Here is a 20,149-nt window from a genome sequence, read left to right as displayed (position 1 = left end):
ATGTTGTATCACTCTATGGTTTCTCTCTTCTCGCATTAAAAAATAATTTCAAGTCAATATTTAATGTCTACTTATTTATTTATCTGGTAAGTAGCCGTGTAAATGGGATAATGCACAACAAACAAAAGAAACCCTATTAGGATGAAACAATTCCCCTTCTCTTCAGTTGACTGTGCTTTGTCACTTTCCATTGGCCATACAGAAACTGTCCAGAGAGGAAATGTGTGTGTATTTATAGTGTTTTTTTTTAAATATATGTATTCAGATGGCGTGGTGAGACTGGTAGACGGTGATAACCCATGGGAAGGTCGTCTGGAAGTATATCACTCCGGGGACTGGGGCACAGTGTGCGATGACAGCTGGACGGAGCAGCATGCGCAGGTGGTCTGCAGACAGCTGGGATTCAGGTGCTATTCTTTAATTCTCCAGTCGCTGTGAATATACAGTAGAATATACACACAAACCTTCAGTGCTCAACAAATCCCTAAAGTTAGGAAAACCCTTATTATGACTATTATTATATTATCACTAACTTCTTAACTTAGGGGATTTGTTTAGCAAATGGCTGTAGGGGATTAGTAATTTAAAATTCTCTTAGAAGTGTCCTACTCAACAATAGTGAGTGTCCAATGTGGGTGTCCACATTCTCTATATGTTCTATATGCATACTTAAAGAATTTTGTGGGAGATTTTCAAGTGGCTATTGGGGATTTATCATGAGTGTGTATGTCCATGTAGGGGCGGTGCGGAGGCCGCCCCGTCTGGCGCGTTTGGAGAAGGAACGGGGCTGATTCTGCTGGACGATGTGGAGTGTGAGGGGAGTGAGAGCTCTTTGCTGGAGTGTAAACATAGTGTGTGGGGTCGACACGATTGCTCTCATAGCGAAGATGTTGGAATACGCTGCCACAGGGTAGAAAACAATGAGGTCCCGCTGGCTCCAGAAAGTACTGGTAAGTTATCTTGAATATACTAAAATGCGCTTCAGTGTGCATGAGTAGGGCTTTGTGTGAGGTACAGATATGTTTTGCTGATAGACTTCTCTGTCTGCGCCGTTTTGACCCCTTCTGAAATTCACAGGGGTTTTAAATGTCATTTGTTGACAGAGAGCAGGAATAAACGCGGCCATTGTAGTCTACCAAGCGCTCGCTTTTATTGATAAAAACTTCCATTTGAATTTCAATAAAGTATTGTGTAGCACTTGGCGACCGCAACACTACCTTTGACATTTGACTGTGTAATATTAGACAAACATGTTTTTTTTGTTCCCCCAAACAAACACCATTTCAATTTAAACTCCATTATCATATAACATCACTGCTCTTTTTGCTCCCAGCCTGTGACATTTTGGGTATGTTTGAAAAGGTTTGAAATATAAGGTATGAAATACAAGATTGATGTTAGAACAATGTTGAATGTTCCGTCAGTGTTGCTGTGATAAAAGAAGACAAAGTTTGTCAGAATGAGAAAATTCATGATTTTATTGGATCTAAAAGGTCATACAATGTCTCTTTATATATATATATTATTATTATTATTATTTTTTTATTTTTTTAAATGTTAGCGCCTTTGATGTAACATTTGAGTTTCCACCTTAGAGGGAAAAAAATGAAATGGTACTATAATTGTGACTTTATTTTTAAATAACGGAGACTTTTTACAAAAAAAATAATACTTGAATTCAGCAAGGACACATTAAATTGAACAGAAGTGTCAGTAATAATATTTATAATGTTACTTATAATGTTAAAAGATTTCAATTTTAAATAAATGCTGCCCCCCCCCCCCCCCCCCTTAAATTATAACAATATCACCCAAGAGAACAAAGAAAGGCAAAGGAAAAATACAAAGATAATGCATACTAAATGTGAAAGTCAAATTTAACATACAAAATTAATATCAATTCAAATAGTGATACCTGCATAAACCAAAGTCAAGAGCAAATCTTAAAGAAACGGATGCATATCAAATTCCTCCTATAGGTGCCATAATATCTAGTGTGTAAATACAGAAGATTTCATGTTTTAAAAGTCAATTATTAATGCCGCCTCTGCGCCGTGGACACTTCACCAATTCTATTCTTGTAAGGTAGAGAGACCGAATGTCTAAAAGTCGCAAAATGCTGAGCAACCGCACTTTTAAAATCTCAATTTCTGATAGCGCAACGATGTTCTGAAATGCGGGTTTTTAAAGATCTAATAGTTTTGCCCACATAGCAAAGGCCGCAGGGGCAGCGCAACATGTAAATAACATTAGCCATTTGCACAAAATTGTGCCTCTTATACTAAACATTTTTGCAGTCTGAGGATGTTTGAATGTGTTTTGTCAGTGAAATTACATTGTTGGCAATTACCACATCTATAGTTACCAAAGCACCTTGTTTAGAAAATGTAAAGGAGGAGTAACATCAGCTCGGACCAGAATATTACGAAGGTTAGGTGGTCTCCTGTGTACAACACGTGGTGGCTTTTTAAAACATTTCTTGAGTTTAGGGTCACTATCCACTGCATGCCATTATTGAAGTAAAACGCCTTCTATGTCCCTTGCCAACGTAGAGTATTATTGAATATAGCCTAACAATTCACTCGATGTTCAAAGGTCTTCGGTCTTTTTACAAGACACTCACGTTGAGACATGTTCGAAGACACTGACTGAATCCATTCCTCCTTATATGCTCTTGCTCTAAACCGGGTCTGATAAAATAGACGCTTGATGATGAGAATCATCCTCTTTACTACAAATACGACGTCTGCATCTGAATACGTTTTAATGACTCGGGATGGTAAGATGAATTTCAGTGTTCTCTGTCTTCTTACATGGTTGTTCAAGAAATGAAAAACTACACACTCCATCAATCAGGGTTAGAAGAACTGTTGCCACACATATAACATGCTAGAAACATAATAATCATTGCAATAATGATCCAATCATTGACTCATTTGCCTATTTAAATCCAAACATGCACTAGGGGGAGCTATACTGTAACTCCTGTTTATTAGCTAAATGTTTTTTTACTAGCTGCTATTAGTTACTAACATGGTGAACAACAACATTTTCTCATTAAACCATTTACTAATGATTTAAGTGCTGCACGTAGCTCGCGGCAGCGCAGGGTGTATACCAATGGGTTAATGCCTGAATTCAGCAGACATAGAGTACTGCAGAAAGCAAATGCCCTTTTTTGTGGTTTTGAAAGCTCTGTCGTAACTGCATCTGTCATCATGAAGGAAAGGACAGGCAGCCAGCACACCAACAGAATCAGAATTATACAGCTAAAAGTCTTCGCCAAATGGATGTCTATGCGCATGTGTGCTAGCCCTAGATGTTCAGCGTTCATGTTGGCTTCATGTTGGTGGGCCCACCACACTATCAGGGCGTAGGCTACCAGTATGAGGACGAGCACCACCAACATGAGACAGGTAAAGAATGCCAGGTAGTTACGATCCACGTACGGAAAGAGATGGGACTGGGAGCACGGTAGAGAAGTCTGACAGCTCCAGCCCATCAGAGGAAGGAGGGAAATGAGGGCAGCCAAGGCCCATAATGTCAGAATTCCCAACAAGGCTCTTTTACGCGTCAGCTGTATCTTGTAGGTTATAGGCTTGTAGATGGCGTGATAGCGGTCTACTGCCATCAAAAGCAGACTTCCAACCGAGCCCGTAAACGCCATGGTCACGCCACTCAGCCTAAACAGATACTTTGTTCTCTGAAAAGAGTCGTCCTGTTTTAAAAGGTGGAAATCCAGAAAGGAGATGGTGAAACAGCAGCTGGCAATGGTGTCAGCTAGTGCCAAGCTGCCCATAAACTGGTATGACGGATTTCGCCTCAGGTTCCCAGAGCTGGCTACGACAACCAGAACAAGCACATTGACCAGGAGGCTGAAGGGTGCGATCACGAGACAGATCGCGCCAATGGCCACCTTCTCTGTGCTGCTTAGCACCATGTAGACATTTGTGGAGTTTGTCATTTTAGACAAAATTGCTTGCAGATAAATCTGTGGAAAAACAGTGTTCATTATCATTTTAGATTTACACAATTTGCTAATGTAGTTATTTTGTAGTATTACTCACCTGTACGAGTCCGTTATAAAATGTGTGTGTTCCTTCTGTTGTCACTTCTAACCCAGTATAAGCATGTTACACAGAAAGGAAGTAAGGAAGAAAAAAAAGAAAAACAGCCATTTCCTTTGTGGTTTTGAAAATTAAGGCCAAGCATCTGCTAAATTTAATCTCTTAACTGCCTAGACACATTAATAATAATAATAATAATTATTATTATTATTATTACCATGATTATCATTATTTATTATTATTAAAAGTATGTGTTTTAGATAGATAGATAGATAGATAGAAAGATAGACAGACCGACAGACAGATATATATATATATAGATAGACAGACAGATAGATTAAAATCCGTGTTAAGGTGCTTCTTACAGTATGTAGTGGTTATTGTGGTTTTCAATATGAAGGCTTACATTTTCAGACACTGAAATTGTATTCATGTGTGTGTGTGCAGTCTGTTGAACAATCTATTTTATTTGTTTGACTATTTAAGATTTTGACATGAAATGCACAACCCATTTTACTTTTGTAATGTGACATTTTTGAGTGAAATATTAATAAGCACAATGAAGTGCAAAAGTAGTGTTGTGAAAGTAGACATTACAGATTGAAAGGAGGGGTTGAAAAATAAGAGATGTTAAAGACGTTAGCTGAAAAGGAAAGATGCTTTTTGTATACAGTAGTAATATGCACTGATGAATTGAGTACAGTAAGACGATGATTGTATATTAAGAAAGTAATTAAGGCCCATTTAGATGTCATGAGGAGGACACTATGAATTGCTTAAAGTCCCCCTGTAGTCAATCATTTATCTTTGATTACCAAAATGACACATTTAATTGTTTTTTTCCTTAAAATAGCTTGAATGCAACTCAGGGATCAAACATTGACGTGACTGGTTAAAAATCGTCAGAAACACCAGCAGCGCATTGTTAAAGTGTGCCAGTCAGAGAGACTGGTCGTTGTGAAACAGTATTTCGTGTGTTGTCTGTGTACTCTGCTAACAATTTCAAAACCCATTTTTGAGACTGTCAAACTGATAAACCCATGTGCACGTCATGTTGTGGTTTAAGCTATACCGCTAGTAACAGATCGGATGTGGTCCTTCAGTCTGCAATCACATGCAATTTATTAAATCATTTCTGTCTTTCAGTCAATTCCATCCATGTACTGAACCTGCCTACATCATAATAAGCTTTAATGGAAAATTACTTCCTTCACTTGTGGGGATTTTTTTTATTTATTTTTTACTCTAAGTGACACAATCTGAGGTAGTTTCTTGCTTTTCTGTGGTTTCAGGGCCTCTGGTACGATTGGCAGGTGGCGACAATAGAAAAGAGGGCAGAGTGGAGGTGTTTCTTAACGGAGAGTGGGGAAGTGTCTGTGATCATGGCTGGAATGATGTCAATGCTGTTGTCGTCTGCAGACAGCTTGGATTCACGTAGGGAACCATTTGCAACATCTTAGCTCTAAAGCATCTCATAATCAGTACCGTGGAATATGATTCATTATCATCCCTCAGTCATAATGAATGGAGATTAAAAAAAGAAAAAGTCTTTAAATGTTTTTATACTCTCTATGGCAGTGGGGTGTCAAAAGTGCGGCCGATGGGTTATTTCGGAGCAGGGAAGGGGACCATCCATCTGACCAATGTGAGGTGCACTGGGAAGGAGTCGTTCCTCGGAGAATGCCCTTCTAAAGGACAAGACAGCCACGCTTGTAAGCACGGACAGGATGCGGGTGTAGCGTGTGATTATTTGCCGGAGCCGGAGGCTGACATAGCAGTAGTGGGCACGCACACCTGCGGTTTGAGAGCTGGCGCTGAGAGGCGCAGCAAGAGAATTGTGGGTGGATACAAATCTCTCAGGTAATCACATTTTTACTGCTGTGCAATCAGTTCTACAACACATGTTGTGGATATTTGCTCAAAATGGATTGCAAATACAAGTTGTTTTAAGACATCCTACACTCTTAGAATAAGGTTCCATTAGGTTCTATACAGAACCCTAGGGATTTTGAGGGTTTAAAGAACCCTTTATGCTTAAAAAGGTTATATTTAGGAGAAATGCCTTAAAATATTGCATAATACTTTCATTTTTAACAGGTTATTTAATTTTTTTCTAGTGATGAAGTATGTTTACAAGTTGTTTAATTCATAAAATTTAATTAAAATGAAAAATTAATTGAAACAAAATGAATTAAAACTAAATCCATTAAATTATCCCATGATGGGAACCCCTAAAAGGTTCTATAAATATGTTAAGCGCCTGACAGAACCCTTTAAAGGGGTGGTTGAATATGATTTCACTTTTCTAACTTTAGTTAGTGTGTGATGTTGCTGTTTGAGCATAAACAACATCTGCAAAGTTACAACGCTCAAAGTTCAAAGCAAAGGAAGATATTTGCTTCTAAAGAAAAGGACTACAACATACGGCTGGTATGGACTACACAACATTCCTCACGGGTTAGTGACATCACCAACCCTAAAATGTACATAAACCCCGCCCCGGGAGCACGCAGTCCATGTTGAGAAGAGGAAAAGTTGTTGTATAACAGTACATTTGTGAGTCAGCTCAAACTTTAGCATCCATCTTTTCACATGCAATATAAAGCCACCCTGTGTGCATCTCACAACAGTTCCTATACGAGCGATTTATAGATTATCATGACAGAATATGCTAATTGAAGATTACTAATTGAAGAAACTCCACGTCAGCAACATAAATTCATCAACTAACCATTCAGAGACGTCCTGTTGCATTCTACATGTTGTCACTTCTTGAGTCTCTTCATCTTTGTCTGACTCTGTTTTAACATTAAAGACAGAACAGTTTCTGTCAATAGGTTTCTATTAAAGTCAATGGGTCTCATTCATGAAACACGAGCAGAACGAATTCTTGTGTAAATCGTGTGTAAAGTGGTTCTGGCGTAAATTTTCGGATTCATTAAAATGTTCGTATTTTCCAAATGTTAGTTGGTACGAAAGAAATCTACACCTGCTCCCAACCACGTGTAAATAGTGCGTTTAACTTCCGAACGTTTTGCTCATTAATAAGGCTGCATTTTAATCGGGGACATATTTACACAGCATTTTGAAAAAATAGCTATTATATTAATTACATATGTTTTTTCTTTTTACTTTTATTATAAGAGCCAGTAATAGCATCTGCAAACGGAACACTTTAATCACATAATTAATTGCTCAATACGGCTCGGCTATATTTTTTCGAAGTGAACTAATTCGTTTTTTGCAGTCGTGCTTCATGTCGAACCATTTTCTCTTCACTTCTGGGACTGTTCGATTAACAGATGAAACTCCAGTAACTGCATCTGTAATATCTGCCAAGCTTGCTTTTTTTAGGACCTGATACGCCACTAGGCTATGTACGCTTGAAATAACAGGCGCTGTAGGCTTTTAGTGCATGCGCGCGTCGGCGGGTGTAACGTTATTGCGCTCAGAAAAGCGCCCGTTAGAACAGCGCATCAGCAGCGAATGACATGTTTAACCGGCAAGGCTTTAAAGCACATGCAAATAATTAATTTTTATAAACTACAGTGTCCCGTTCCTCTGCATTTCATGTGAATATACGTCGCGCTGTACAGTAGGCTATGTTGAGACGGAGGCGCCAGAACTGCAAACTGATAGAATGCACGATCCTACGATATTTATTCAAAAACAGATCGTGGAGACATTTTAATCATAATATTTGACATAATATTTGACGGTGCCCAGGGCCCCTTAGATGTCCTGGCTGGGCCCCTGGGCAATTGCCCAATGGTTAATCCGGCCCTGTTATGTGGCGTTTTGAATGAACTTCTGATAATAAAATATTATCTGATAATGAGAAATTTTTATTTTTCATTCGCTTTTAAGAAGACATGTTGAAATCCTTCGTTTGGTGTCATAGTATGATACCCATATATAGTTGTCAGTCGGATTTAATGGGCGGGATTTATGGTAATTGAGAATGAGCGTGAACGCGCGTCCCATTTACGACAGATTGGAATTCATAACACACACACACACGTTTCACTATCACATCTGACGTTTACGAAGTATTTGTGAATCAGGAGAAGAATTTTCGGGAAGGTCTCTTTACGCGCAGATCACTCACATATTTACTCGTATATTTACGAATGTTTCATGAATGAGGCCCAATGTGTGTATTTTCAATGACTGCGGAACGGCTGCGTTCCGACTCCGGCGATCCGCAGCCCTCCGGAGCAGATACGCAGAGCTTCTATTTTTGCCGGATGCCGGAGAGCTCCGCAGCACTACAGGGCAGAGTGCGCAGGACAGGAAGTCGAGCAAAAAACAGAACAAACCAAAACAAAATAAAAGATCCGTTTAATTTTCAAAATAAAATACACCGTGATCATGGCGGATCATATTTCCCTACACTACACCTGGATGGATGGAAAACTGTTCCTGGTTTGGTGGTTCTGTTTATCGAAACTACATATCGCGCGATCACACGTGAATTAGCGAGATCTCTTGGGTCCTCGGCCGCAGCCGTTCCGCAACAAATCCGGACCTGGTGGGTATTGAAGGACAGCAGAGCACGGAGCCGTTCTGCAGTTGGTGGAAATCCGGGGTAACACACACCAGCTCATGAAACCCCGCCCTCTGCGGCAGCTCATTTGCATTTAAAGGAACAGACACAAAACGGTGCATTTTTGCAAACCCTCAAAAAGTGACAACTTTAACATGATATAAAAATATCTGTGGGGTATTTTGTTCTTAAACTTCACACACACACTCTGGGGACATCAGAGATTTATTTTACATCTTGTGAAAAGGGCATTATACCACCCCTATAATGTTCTATAATCACCCTACTTCTTCCCAAATGAATATGACAGTGTCTATTTCTTGACCTTGACCTTTCGTGTGTGTGTGTGTGTGTGTGTGTGTGTGTGTGTGTGTGTGTGTGTGTGTGTGTGTGTGTGTGTGTGTGTGTGTGTGTGTGTGTGTGTGTGTCTGTGTGTGTCTGTCTGTGTGTCTGTGTGTGTCTCCCGCAGGGGTGACTGGCCCTGGCAGGCGTCCCTGTGGCTCAGATCTCAGTCTAAAGGGAATCAGCCTCTGTGCGGAGCAACTCTCATCAACTCCTGCTGGCTGCTCACTGCAGCGCACTGCTTTAAACGGTAAGAGAGACACTTGCTGGACATCAGTGGTATTGGCTGCTATGCCTGGGCTCTTCAGCTATATTCTATATTTCGGCCAATTTTGACTGTATAATATTTTTTAACTTATACATTTTGAATAAATCTACAAAAATAAGAAGCACTCTTCAATCATATAAAGCACAAATATCTGCACTGAGAAGTACAACATATTTTCAGGACAAGGGAATGCTCATTTTTCTTCACTGGCTTAATTAATGATTTAATGTACAGTTCTAAAAAAAAAAAAATCCCTATGTGGGTTGAATATATGGGCTTTAACAGTTTAACTTTCTCTAGTTCCCTAATTTGTCTTAAAATTGCTAAAATATGATAATTATTCTGAAAAATGTTTGTCGCCCCTCATATTTTTGATCTGCAATAAATGTAGTTGAAGAACACTGCCATATGTATTTCAGATGTCATCTGGCACAAATACATTAAAAAATGTTTTCATTTAAATATAAAAACTTTCTAAAGCTTTATTTACCAACACACAAACTACTAATTGTAATACCAAATATATGTATTTACATTTCTGTTTTTATTTTTATTTTTTTTTATGTATAAATTAATAATTTTACTCTGTAAGGATGCATTAAATTAATCAAAAGTGACAGTCAAGACATTTATAATGTTACAAAAGTTCCACTGAAGACTGGAGTAATGATGCTGAAAATTCAGCTTTTCTATCACAGGAATAAATTACATTTTAAAATTATAGTCGACTAACCGTTTTTGGTCATTCAGATAAGAGGAATGCAAACTGTAAAGGCTCTACTTTTATTTATAACTAAAACTATAGTGCATGAATTAATGTAGCGGTGGAAAGATTGAAATGGCAGTACATAATCTGTAATATGAATGAATGTCTTTTATTCCACAGGTTTGGCAGTGATGCTTCACGGTACGTGGTGAAGCTCGGGGATTATCACACGCGGGAACAGGATGATTTTGAGCGTGTGCTCTCTCCAGAGCGCATAGAGGTGCACAGGAAGTACCGAACGGAGAGCTGGGAGCATGACGTGGCTCTGGTCCGGCTGAAGGGCGCCGAGGGGAAGTGTGTGGCCTTTAACCCTCATACTAACGCCGCCTGCCTGCCCGCACCTGGCAGCAAGTGGGGCAAGAGACCTGCGTCTTGTGTCATCACTGGCTGGGGAATGACAGGTAATGTTCGGTTGTTCTTACATGGGCACAATATTGGCAGGTCATGAAATGCATTTTTTTTACACACTCACGCACGCACACACGTTATATACTGTATATATATATCTTATTGTGCACGATTCATCAATCCATCTTATAAAATGGATTATCTTATTATAACAAATATCTTCTTTTGTTTGGAACAATGAAGGACATAAATGTCATTTTGGGGTAACTGTTCCTTTAAATGTGCTGCAAATGGTGTTTTACCATTTGTTTTCCCCATATTTTTCAGACACTGAGCATCCCAGCACTCTTCTTCAGGCCTGGGTTCCTCTTCTGCCCTCGTGGCAATGTAAGAAGCGCTATGGCGAGCGTTTCACAAGCCACGACATGCTGTGTGCGGGCAGCATGACGTCTGACCTGAGAAAGCATGCTGACAGCTGCCAGGGCGACAGCGGGGGTCCGCTAGTGTGTCAGGGCGAGGCGGGGCGCTGGGTACTGACAGGGGTCATTTCCTGGGGTCACGGCTGCGGTGACCCCTCGTACCCAGGCGTGTATTCACGGGTCAGCCGTTACCTGCTCTGGATCGAACAGGTGACGCACAGCACCGCCCCTCTTCAGCACTGAAGCACCACTCTCTCTGAAAACCACACCTCAGAGACCCAGGACTCTATGAAAGGATAAACAAGAGCCTGAGAGTGTTTAACACCTGCTATATGCTTTCAACACCCTGGATCTTAATTCTTCTGTATTCTATCTGTACAATTCAATTTGACATCTTTAGCATTTAGAGATTAGGAAGTCTAGAGTCTGGGAAGATTTTCATTTATCTAGGACACTGTAGAATGACCAGTGTGATGTTAAAGGGACAATTCACCTTTTAATAATGTTCGCTCATCATTTACTCACCCGCTAGTTCCAAACCCGTTTGAGGGTTAGTAAATGAGGATGGAATTTAGATTTTTGGGCGAAGTGTTCCTTTAAAAGAGTGTGCGACGTGTGATTCTACTGTGCATTTAAAATGTTTCTAGCGCCATCCAGAGGCTGCAGTGCATGTTAATGTATGTATTGTCTTTAAAAGCCATTTGATGCAGCTGCCCAGGCCTTCCGCATGGTATAGAATGGTAGCAAAAGCTCTGCAAAAGCAGGTTTGATTTTTTTTATTCTGTGGGGTGGAAGAAAACGGAATGGATTCTTTTACTATTCTTATTTAACAGAAGGCTTGAACTGCACCTCTAATCTTCGTGGAAACATTTTCAGTGTTGTGGATTAGACAAGTAAAATGAATCACGTAGGATTTTTTAGATAGCGACAGTCGAAGTGATCTTTAAAGCCATGTGTCTTCTTGTATGTGTCATACATTTAATGCAGTTTTTAAATCATGTACAGTAAATTATGATATTTAACTTTTCAAATTGGCGTTAATTTACTATCAGTATAGGCTATTGATGCATTAACATACAGCTCTTGAAGAAATGACTCAATGTGTTTTGTTTGTCTCAGTCGAAGTACAAGTTTTAGAATGGCATTTTAGAATCATTATAGCGAATAACCTAATGTGACTTTTCTCTTATTTGTCATGGTGATTTAATACGTGTGTCATTATGTAAAGGTAGTATGGCAATTGATAATGGGGTTTATCCATTCAAAGGGTGAAATCAAGAGGAGTTTCTCATTTCTAATGTGTAGAAAGTGCAAGTTTGTGACTGACTATATTTTGGTTGACAGTCAGTATAATGAGATTTTATTTTGTAGCATCTGTACTTTGTTCTGTGAACTGTGTGTGTTCATCCAGTGGGTGGCGATATTGTGTTTTTTTTAACTCAATTCTGTTCTGTGCTGTATATAGATTTAGATTATTCAGTCTGTTTTTTTATTTTAAACCCCCTTTGACTGTTTCCTCACGGATTCCATCAGAATTACAGAACCGAATTCATGCAAAGAATGACAGATTTTTGTATTTAATTTGAAGAGAAAAAAAGTAAGCAACAAGGGCTCTTTAAAATTCACCATTACGAGAGGCAATAAGCAAATGTAGGCTACTGGTATATAAGAAATGACATCACAGATTATGGATGAGAATGTAAATTAAAAGCCAAGAGCTTCATATACATCCAATTTTGTCGTGATTGCTCATTTAGATGTGATGAAAATCTGAATAATTATTTCCAGTTGTGCAAAATATGGGCTGGGTGAAAATAATGTGACATTTAAAGTTTCCAAAATTACAAGGAAGTCTAAATCATGTCCGTTTTTATGTGTGTTCTATTGATGCAACAAATATTCACAGAACCTCTCTCTAAAACACTCAGTTTACTGCGAGATCTGATATTACTTCTAAAAAGCCAGTTCTAAAAAAAAAGTTCTATTCAGCCTGCTTCATAATTAATGCATATTGTCGTACAAATTATTCTAATAATCTGATATTGCCTGCTAAATTAGTGAACAGGCATATATTATTCATGTATTCTTAATGTTAGTGGAGCCATGCCTTCCGATGGGCCCGCATCTTTTTATGGCATTCTATTGCTGTAAAACCCAGGGCTAAACATTAAATGGTGGATTTTCAAGAAATGGGAACAGTTAAGATCTCAAAGCACTACTTCAGTTTTTATGTATAGAGGGTCTTATGTTCTGGAGATGTATCAAATGGGAACTGGACTGTATCAAGTGCTTCTCCTCTCTGAAGACTAACTTCTGTGTTTGGATGGTGCCTGCTTAGATCTTCAAAAGCCATTTTAGAAGTAAACTACACAGGCCTCGCGCTCAGAACACTGCTTAAAGTGGCCAATCACTGCATCGGAGCTTTGGGACTCTTCATCAAGGACCGTGATAAGGAGCTCATCGCCCTGACTCTGGAGAGTGTTGATATCTGTTGCATGTCACGCAAGCATCTGTTTGTACGTTGATGATGTTCTCAGTCATTATCAAGTCTTTGAGTTTCTGTAAAAAAAAACCCCGCTCTGAATATTTTCATGTGTGACAAGTGCCAAAATAAAGTGACCTCTTCTTGTGGCTTTGGCATTGTATTGCTTCAATATGGTTTAATTGTAGGCTATATTTAGATTTATTCAAATACATTTCTGAAGATTCTTTTTTTTTACATTTCATATTGATTATTCATTTTAATTTGAATTGTAACAAGACTATTATACCACTGCAATGAATGTTTTTGCACTTAAAAAATAACGTAATTAAAACAATAGCACAAAAATAAATAAATTAATATAATAAATGAAAGAAACTTTACCACAAAGCAATAAATAACCTACTAGCGATTGTCATAGTTTCATATATATATATAATATATATATATATATATATATATATATATATATATATATATATATATATATATATATATATATATATATAGCCATTCTATATATAGGAAGGAGATTGCTGGATGACAGGTTTTTGTTTGAATTAGAAATGAATGTATGAAATCCAAATTTTAATATACAGTGCTTAGCATAAGTGAACACCCATGCTAAAGTTGACAAAAAAGAGGAATAAAAAATTATCTTTTGGAAATTGATCTTAATGCCTTAATTAAAAAAATGAGGAAAATTCCAACCTTTAAGGACACCAATTTTCTTTGTGAATGAATAATGTATTGTAAATAAATAAATGTTCTTCCTTAAAATACAGGGTGCATAAGTCAGGAGTCAGGACACCCCTATGTTAAATTCCCATAGAGGCAGGCAGATTTTTATTTTTAAAGGCCAGTTATTTCATGGATCCAGGATACTATGCATCCTGATAAAGTGCCCTTGGCCTCTGGAATTAAAATAGCCCCACATCATCACATATCCTTTACCATACCTGGTCATATACACCATATACACGTGAACGCGCTATCCAATGATAGGTGGTCTTGGAAATTATTGGCTGGAGTTTTTCGAGTCCTGCCTGTTCCACTGATGATTAAATTGCTTAATTTTCATTTCAGTGCTTTTAACTCAGTGGCTGTAAGTGGGTTAGGAATAGGATTTCAAGTGATTTTGAAAAAATGGACAAAAAAGAGAATCACATACCCCACCTTTAACAGGTGAAACTAATATATTATATAGACTCATTACATGCAAAGTGAGATATTTCAAACCTTTATTTGTTATAATTTTGATGATTATGACTTACAGCTTATGAAAACCACAAAATAAAATCCCAGAAAATTAGAATATTACATGAAATCACACAGTAATTACACAGTAATACCAGGTTTTGGTTCTTTTGGCAGTGTGGGCAGGTGCAAATCCTGCTGGAAAATGAAGGAAGCATGAAGTGCTCTTAAAATGTCCTGGTAGACGGCTGCGTTGACTCTGGATCTAATAAAGCACAGTGGACCAAAGTCCTCTTTTCTGATGAGAGCAGATTTTGCATCTCATTTGGAAATCGCGGTCCCAGAGTCTGGAGGAAGAGAGGAGAGGCACAGAATCCACGTTGCTTGAAGTCCAGTGTAAAGTTTCCACAGTCAGTGATGGTTTGGGGTGCCATGTCATCTGTCGGTGTTGGTCCACTGTGTTTTCTGAGGTCCAAGGTCAACGCAGCCGTCTACCAGGATGCTTCATGCTTTCATGCTTCCTGCTGCTGACCAACTTTATGGAGATGCAGATTTCATTTTCCAACAGGACTTGGCACCTGCACACAGCGCCAAAGCTACCAGTACCTGGTGTAAGGACCATGGTATCCCTGCTCTTAATTGGCCAGCAAACTCGCCTGACCTTAACCCTATAGAAAATCTATGGGGTATTGTGAAGAGGAAGATGTGATACGCCAGACCCAACAATGCAGAAGAGCTGAAGGCCACTATCAGAGTAACCTGGTCTCTCATAAACTTAAATTTAGTAGCCAAATTGGCCGGTGGGTGAAAAAGTTAATTTCAAACACCCCCCCCTCTCTCTCTCTCTCTCTCTCTATATATATATATATATATACAGTTTCATGTCATTTTTTCTCTCTCTTGATAACCCTTATGATGAATATTGATGCCAACGTATTACATTTTTTTCATTTAGATCATTCTACACAGCATAGTGGACACAAATCTTTGTCGTGTAGTGAGTCATCAATATTTTGGGTCTGTTCTGGGAAATCTACATGTGCTAAAAGTGAGTTTTTGTCAACTATAGCCTATAGCTATATAGGCCTATATGCTGTCATATATTAGTTTATTTACATTTATTTATTTTAAATTTGATAAAAAGAACCTATTAGGTAGGTACCCTAACATGACAGGGGTGTAGTGCATGGATGAGGAGCTGAGAACTTCGGGCTGTTTTGTGAAGAACCCTCCCCGCGCGCCCGTCAGCTGCTCTACTCTCTCGCGCATTCGGCGCGCGCTGAAGATGGCGGAGCAGCGCGAGCGAGCGGCGCAGGATGCGCTCACGAGACATCAAAGTTCTTTCTGTGGCGTCCAGTTGATTCGGATTCTCGCGACTGCTCTCAAAGCGGGCATTTAAAACGGTAAGGGGATGCGTGTTGAGTGCTGTGTTCCATGCGTGTTCCAAGGGACTGTTTGCTTTTTCTGGAAACACACACACACATACACACACACACATACACACTGGTTTGGCGTTGACTTCAGTTGCAATGTGGCAGTCCGCTAGATGCAGGAACATCTCGCCTTCAGCCTTGAGCTATGCATGAGGACTTGAGTGTTGCGTGACATGTTCGATGAAAGTGGTATGTAGTGGATTGTTTGTAGATTGAAGACAAATCAGTGCTATTGTTTGCAAAGTTGCAATGTTTACAGTTCGCTCGAGACCATCAAATTCTCTACAGTCAGCCAGTAGCCTACAATAGGTGGAAGAGACCTGTCAAAATGTCTCTAACGGGGTTCGTTGTTTATTTTTAGTTTGTGTTAAGCTTTTATATATTTTATATAGTAATGGAAATCAAGGTTCTGTTGTACAGGTATGTGCTGAAATAGGGTTATTTCTTTATTTATCTTTCTGTAGCAGAGATTGACCGATATTGCTTTTTTTATGACATTATTTTTAATTGTCTGATAAATTACATAACCGATTTTTTTGTTGTTGTTGACAATAATGATGATTAGACCACAAAAATAGATATTAAAAATGGATTAAGAATGTTTGATAAATAATAGCAAGCCTAATGATCTAGATGTTTGCAAAGACATTTTTTGATTTGCATTCATTTTGCAAATAAGTATACGCTTTGCTTACTTGAGAATAATTGGCTGTTATTTAAGTCATTTACAAAAATCATGAATTAAGTTTAAATAAATTGTTAGTAGGCTATACTCAACAAATGGTGGCATTTATCAGTAGCCCGATTAAAAAGAACCGATAACTGATTAAATTGAAAATCTTGAGTATCGGTTACAAAATATAGTTCAAACGAATCATTTTACCTCAATTATAAAGGATCTTTTGTCTCAGTTATCTCCATGTAATTCAACGCACAAACAAACCTGTTGATGATGTATCTTTCTGCTAAAACATACAACCTGGAATTGTTTGCTGTGGGCATTTGGGGTGTTGCCAGCGTGCAGTCTGTGATATTCTGCCAAGGTGTGTGGGAAGTTTCTCTTGATGTGTTTATTTTGTCTGTGTTTTGCACATAAAAAAAAAAAAATGTTTTAGTGGGAATAGACAAGTTGATATTATTTGTTGTCATTCTAACATAATATCAGTTAAATGACATATTTCAAAGCACAAGGGCCTGTTTGCTTTTGAGATGCTTGTTAAGTTTCTACGGTAATAACTGGACTGTATGATTAGGAAAGCATCTGTTTTCTTGCCTGTGAATCTTCACGGCAAGATAGTTTCACTGGCTGTGCATCCGAGATCCGAACACATCCATTTCTGTGATTTTTATTCCATGTTCTGAGACTAATAAAAATTAAGTCTCATTTAATGTGCTACTGATAAGATGTTTGCGGTTTAAAGTAAAACGAAACTGGAGTGGAAAGACACAAAAGACTATTGAAGTTTTGAAAGAAATGACTACTGTAGCTGCTGGTGGAGTGATGGCACATTTGAAATGAAATTATGAAAATCGTTTTTTATTCGTTTTAGCTTCGACTCAGTAATTACATTCGGCAGCTATTGAAGTAGGAGAAGAGAGAAATAAAAGAGCTTCCGCCTCCTTTGAAATGAACCTATTAATGCCTCTCATTTGACTGAGGAACCCAATGAGTGCTGGTCAGAGAGCTGAAGATGAATACCACTCATTGAGTGCCTCATTGATGTCCTTGATGAGTCAGATATAATTAAACATTGTTGCTCGTGGGCTTTATTCTCCAGACTGTAATTTGCTTCACGAAGAGCTTAATCAGTGCTCAATAAAAGTGGAGCCAAACCTGTTTATGTGCTTACTGTGTAAATAGACCTACCTTGTCTGCACACGACAGCCTCCTCCTTCAATCTGTCATACCCTGGATGCACATTAATCATATGAACGCACTCTTATTAATTAATTTCTGATTTTTTCTAATACACTGCCATGCACACAATTTATATGAATGCTAGTCATCAGCTACTTATGTCCATTTGACATCAAGTACAATGAACAGATTTTTATTCAGTCACAATAGGTAAGTCAACAAAGCGGTTTGTTTCATTGTTAATGGAGTTAAAACCTGCTTTAGTATATGCAAGATAATCCTAAATGCAAACTAATCCCAAGGGTTGTAGTCATTCATTGTTTGATTTGGCTCTTGACTTTTAAGACACATTCTCATGATTAGTGGCTGAAAACACAGTGTCAGTTCTGTTTTTGTGATGTAACTTTAAAAACTGGCCAGTGTTGCTTAGAGCAGGACTAATGTAGGGCTGTAAACGATTAATCGCGATTAATCGAATCCAAAATAAAAGTTTGTGTTTACATAATATATGTGTGTGTATTGTGTATATTTTTTTGTATATATAAATAATACACACACATGCATGTATATATTTGAGAAATATTTGCATTTATATACTGCATATATGTATATATAATCACTACATATGATTTATATAGAAATATAACTATTTTATATATAAATAACACATTTTTCTGAAATATATACATGCATTTATATATACAAAATAATTATACACAATACACACAAACATATATTATGTAAACACAAACTTTTATTTTGGATTCAACTAATTGCTATGCTTAATGGAACTGAACAAAGTGATGTGTGTTTGCATGTATTTAATGAATTCAAATGCAATAGTGTAGTACCCACAATGCGCCCATTGGCTGATAATAGTTTATGCAATGCTTTTTCATTGCTGTTTTGGAGTTTGTTTTGTAAGTGGGTTGGCGTGGTGGTGTTCTGTTTGTGGTGTGGAATGTTCCAATGCCTGGTTTCAGGCCTAACCAATATCTATAGTGTTCCTTCTTCAGTTCCCAAAGACTTGTTGCTCAATGTGTCCCTGAATTCTCAGAGCATTGATTTCAATTTAAATTTAATTAAGACATTTTGTTGATTTCTGTTCTTAAAGGCAGTTTAATTCACTATTGCAGTGATTAGTTCCAAATACATGATTATGCTGTCCCCTAAGATTTATTTTTTGTTAAATTGTAACACAGTGTTGCATGTATCCTTAACAGATAAGCCTATCTCACGATGCACATGATTTTACTCTATTTTACCCAATGCATTTTATGGTATCATGCTGTTAGCTTAGCAACATGGTAATGTCTAAAGGTGCATTCACACCATGTTGGAATTACCGTAATTACAAGGTTTCGACTTGTAAAAAGCGTCCACGTCGTAGAACTCGAAAACCCGACTTGTACCACCTGACTGCTACCATTCATTTTGCCAGAGTCTGAAGAAAGTCACTTGTTGTCATTGCGATAATTACAACATGGCGTGAACACGGTAGGTTATAACTCCTGGGTGTTTAGCTGTTAATATAGACATTAGCATGTTGCTAAGCTAACAGCATGATACCATAAAACACAAATATTGGATAAAATAGTCGATTGAATTAATCTGAACTATTTTGTATCAACAATGACTAATCAACATCTTGTTTACCAGAGTCGAAACAAGATGAATTCTAGAATGATACATGGGTTGTGATATTGGAAGGGGCGTGTTGATTAAACCATGGTGGAAACACTGATTCATAATAATATAATATATACATATCATATAATGTATAATCTATATAGTAATCAGTGGTCCGTGATGAATGGTGTAAAGTTAATCACTCAAATTTCACAGATTGCTTTGTCACAAAAACATTGTAAAAAAGACCAGTTGTAATACTGTACCATTTATAGAATGGTAGAAATGAATAATTTTCATAATTTTGAAATTAGATGTCGTTATTTGGGTTTTTGGTCACAGAGCTCTTGCTTTAGTGTTGTGTGTTTGACTCAAACACATGATGTCCTAATAGTGAATGCCTGACTCCTGAAGGCAGCATCTGATGCACAGTTACATTTCAGTCAAGACTCAGGATCCTGCCTTAGAAGGCAGCTTCCTAGGTTTACAACAGAGCCTGTGTCTATATCAGGGCCAGTTATCAGTAAGACTTTTAAAATATGAATAAATACCCTGATAGATTGAGTGTCCACATGATGTGTTTAGTATAATGACAAACAATGGGGAAAATCATCCAGAAGGTCTAGACTAGTCTGTATTTTAGTTGCCTGTTGTTTTCTGTAGGATCTATTTTACTGTAAACCTTACTTTCCATTTAAATTGGGATCTCTTGGTATTGCTTTCTTCACTTAAAGTTAATGTTGTATAGTTAGAGCCATTCTTTGTGTGTTCTGTAAATAGCTGAGGGTACTTGT

At 38.0% G+C, this 20,149-nt stretch overlaps 3 protein-coding genes across 5 annotated transcripts in view; 2 read left to right on the top strand and 1 right to left on the bottom strand.

Moving 5' to 3' along the window:
- LOC306989074 (neurotrypsin) overlaps positions 1 to 13,399 on the top strand; it is a 39,029-nt gene extending 25,630 nt beyond the window's left edge. For both annotated transcript variants that reach the window (XM_079594395.1, XM_079594394.1), the window contains 7 exons: positions 266 to 407; positions 739 to 950; positions 5,360 to 5,501; positions 5,646 to 5,927; positions 9,083 to 9,205; positions 10,110 to 10,390; positions 10,665 to 13,399. In XM_079594395.1, the coding sequence (XP_079450521.1) occupies positions 266 to 407; positions 739 to 950; positions 5,360 to 5,501; positions 5,646 to 5,927; positions 9,083 to 9,205; positions 10,110 to 10,390; positions 10,665 to 10,999 (1,517 nt within the window). In that variant the 3' untranslated portion in view covers positions 11,000 to 13,399. The remainder of the gene's footprint in view (positions 1 to 265; positions 408 to 738; positions 951 to 5,359; positions 5,502 to 5,645; positions 5,928 to 9,082; positions 9,206 to 10,109; positions 10,391 to 10,664) is intronic.
- On the bottom strand, positions 1,560 to 4,144 carry LOC306989079 (cannabinoid receptor 2). The gene is made up of 2 exons (XM_079594407.1): positions 4,068 to 4,144; positions 1,560 to 3,991 (listed from the first exon to the last, which is right to left on the bottom strand). Exon 2 carries the CDS (start codon positions 3,962 to 3,964, stop codon positions 3,029 to 3,031), a length of 936 nt encoding a protein of 311 aa, XP_079450533.1. The 5' UTR covers positions 3,965 to 3,991; positions 4,068 to 4,144; the 3' UTR covers positions 1,560 to 3,028.
- Positions 13,400 to 15,644: 2,245 nt separating the features above from the next.
- Positions 15,645 to 20,149, top strand: part of ndst2b (N-deacetylase/N-sulfotransferase (heparan glucosaminyl) 2b) — a 64,383-nt gene continuing 59,878 nt past the window's right edge. Inside the window, exon 1 of one of the 2 annotated variants that reach the window (XM_079594758.1) lies at positions 15,645 to 15,838. The gene's annotated coding sequence lies outside the window, so the exon portion shown is untranslated. Of the gene's footprint in view, positions 15,839 to 15,925; positions 16,058 to 20,149 lie in introns of those variants that run through there. The other variant, XM_079594759.1, reaches the window with a different exon arrangement.

This window comes from Phoxinus phoxinus (assembly GCF_949152265.1).
Source record: "Phoxinus phoxinus genome assembly, chromosome: 21".
Lineage (NCBI taxonomy): Eukaryota > Metazoa > Chordata > Actinopteri > Cypriniformes > Leuciscidae > Phoxinus > Phoxinus phoxinus.
This window is presented reverse-complemented; position numbering and strand designations above follow the sequence as displayed.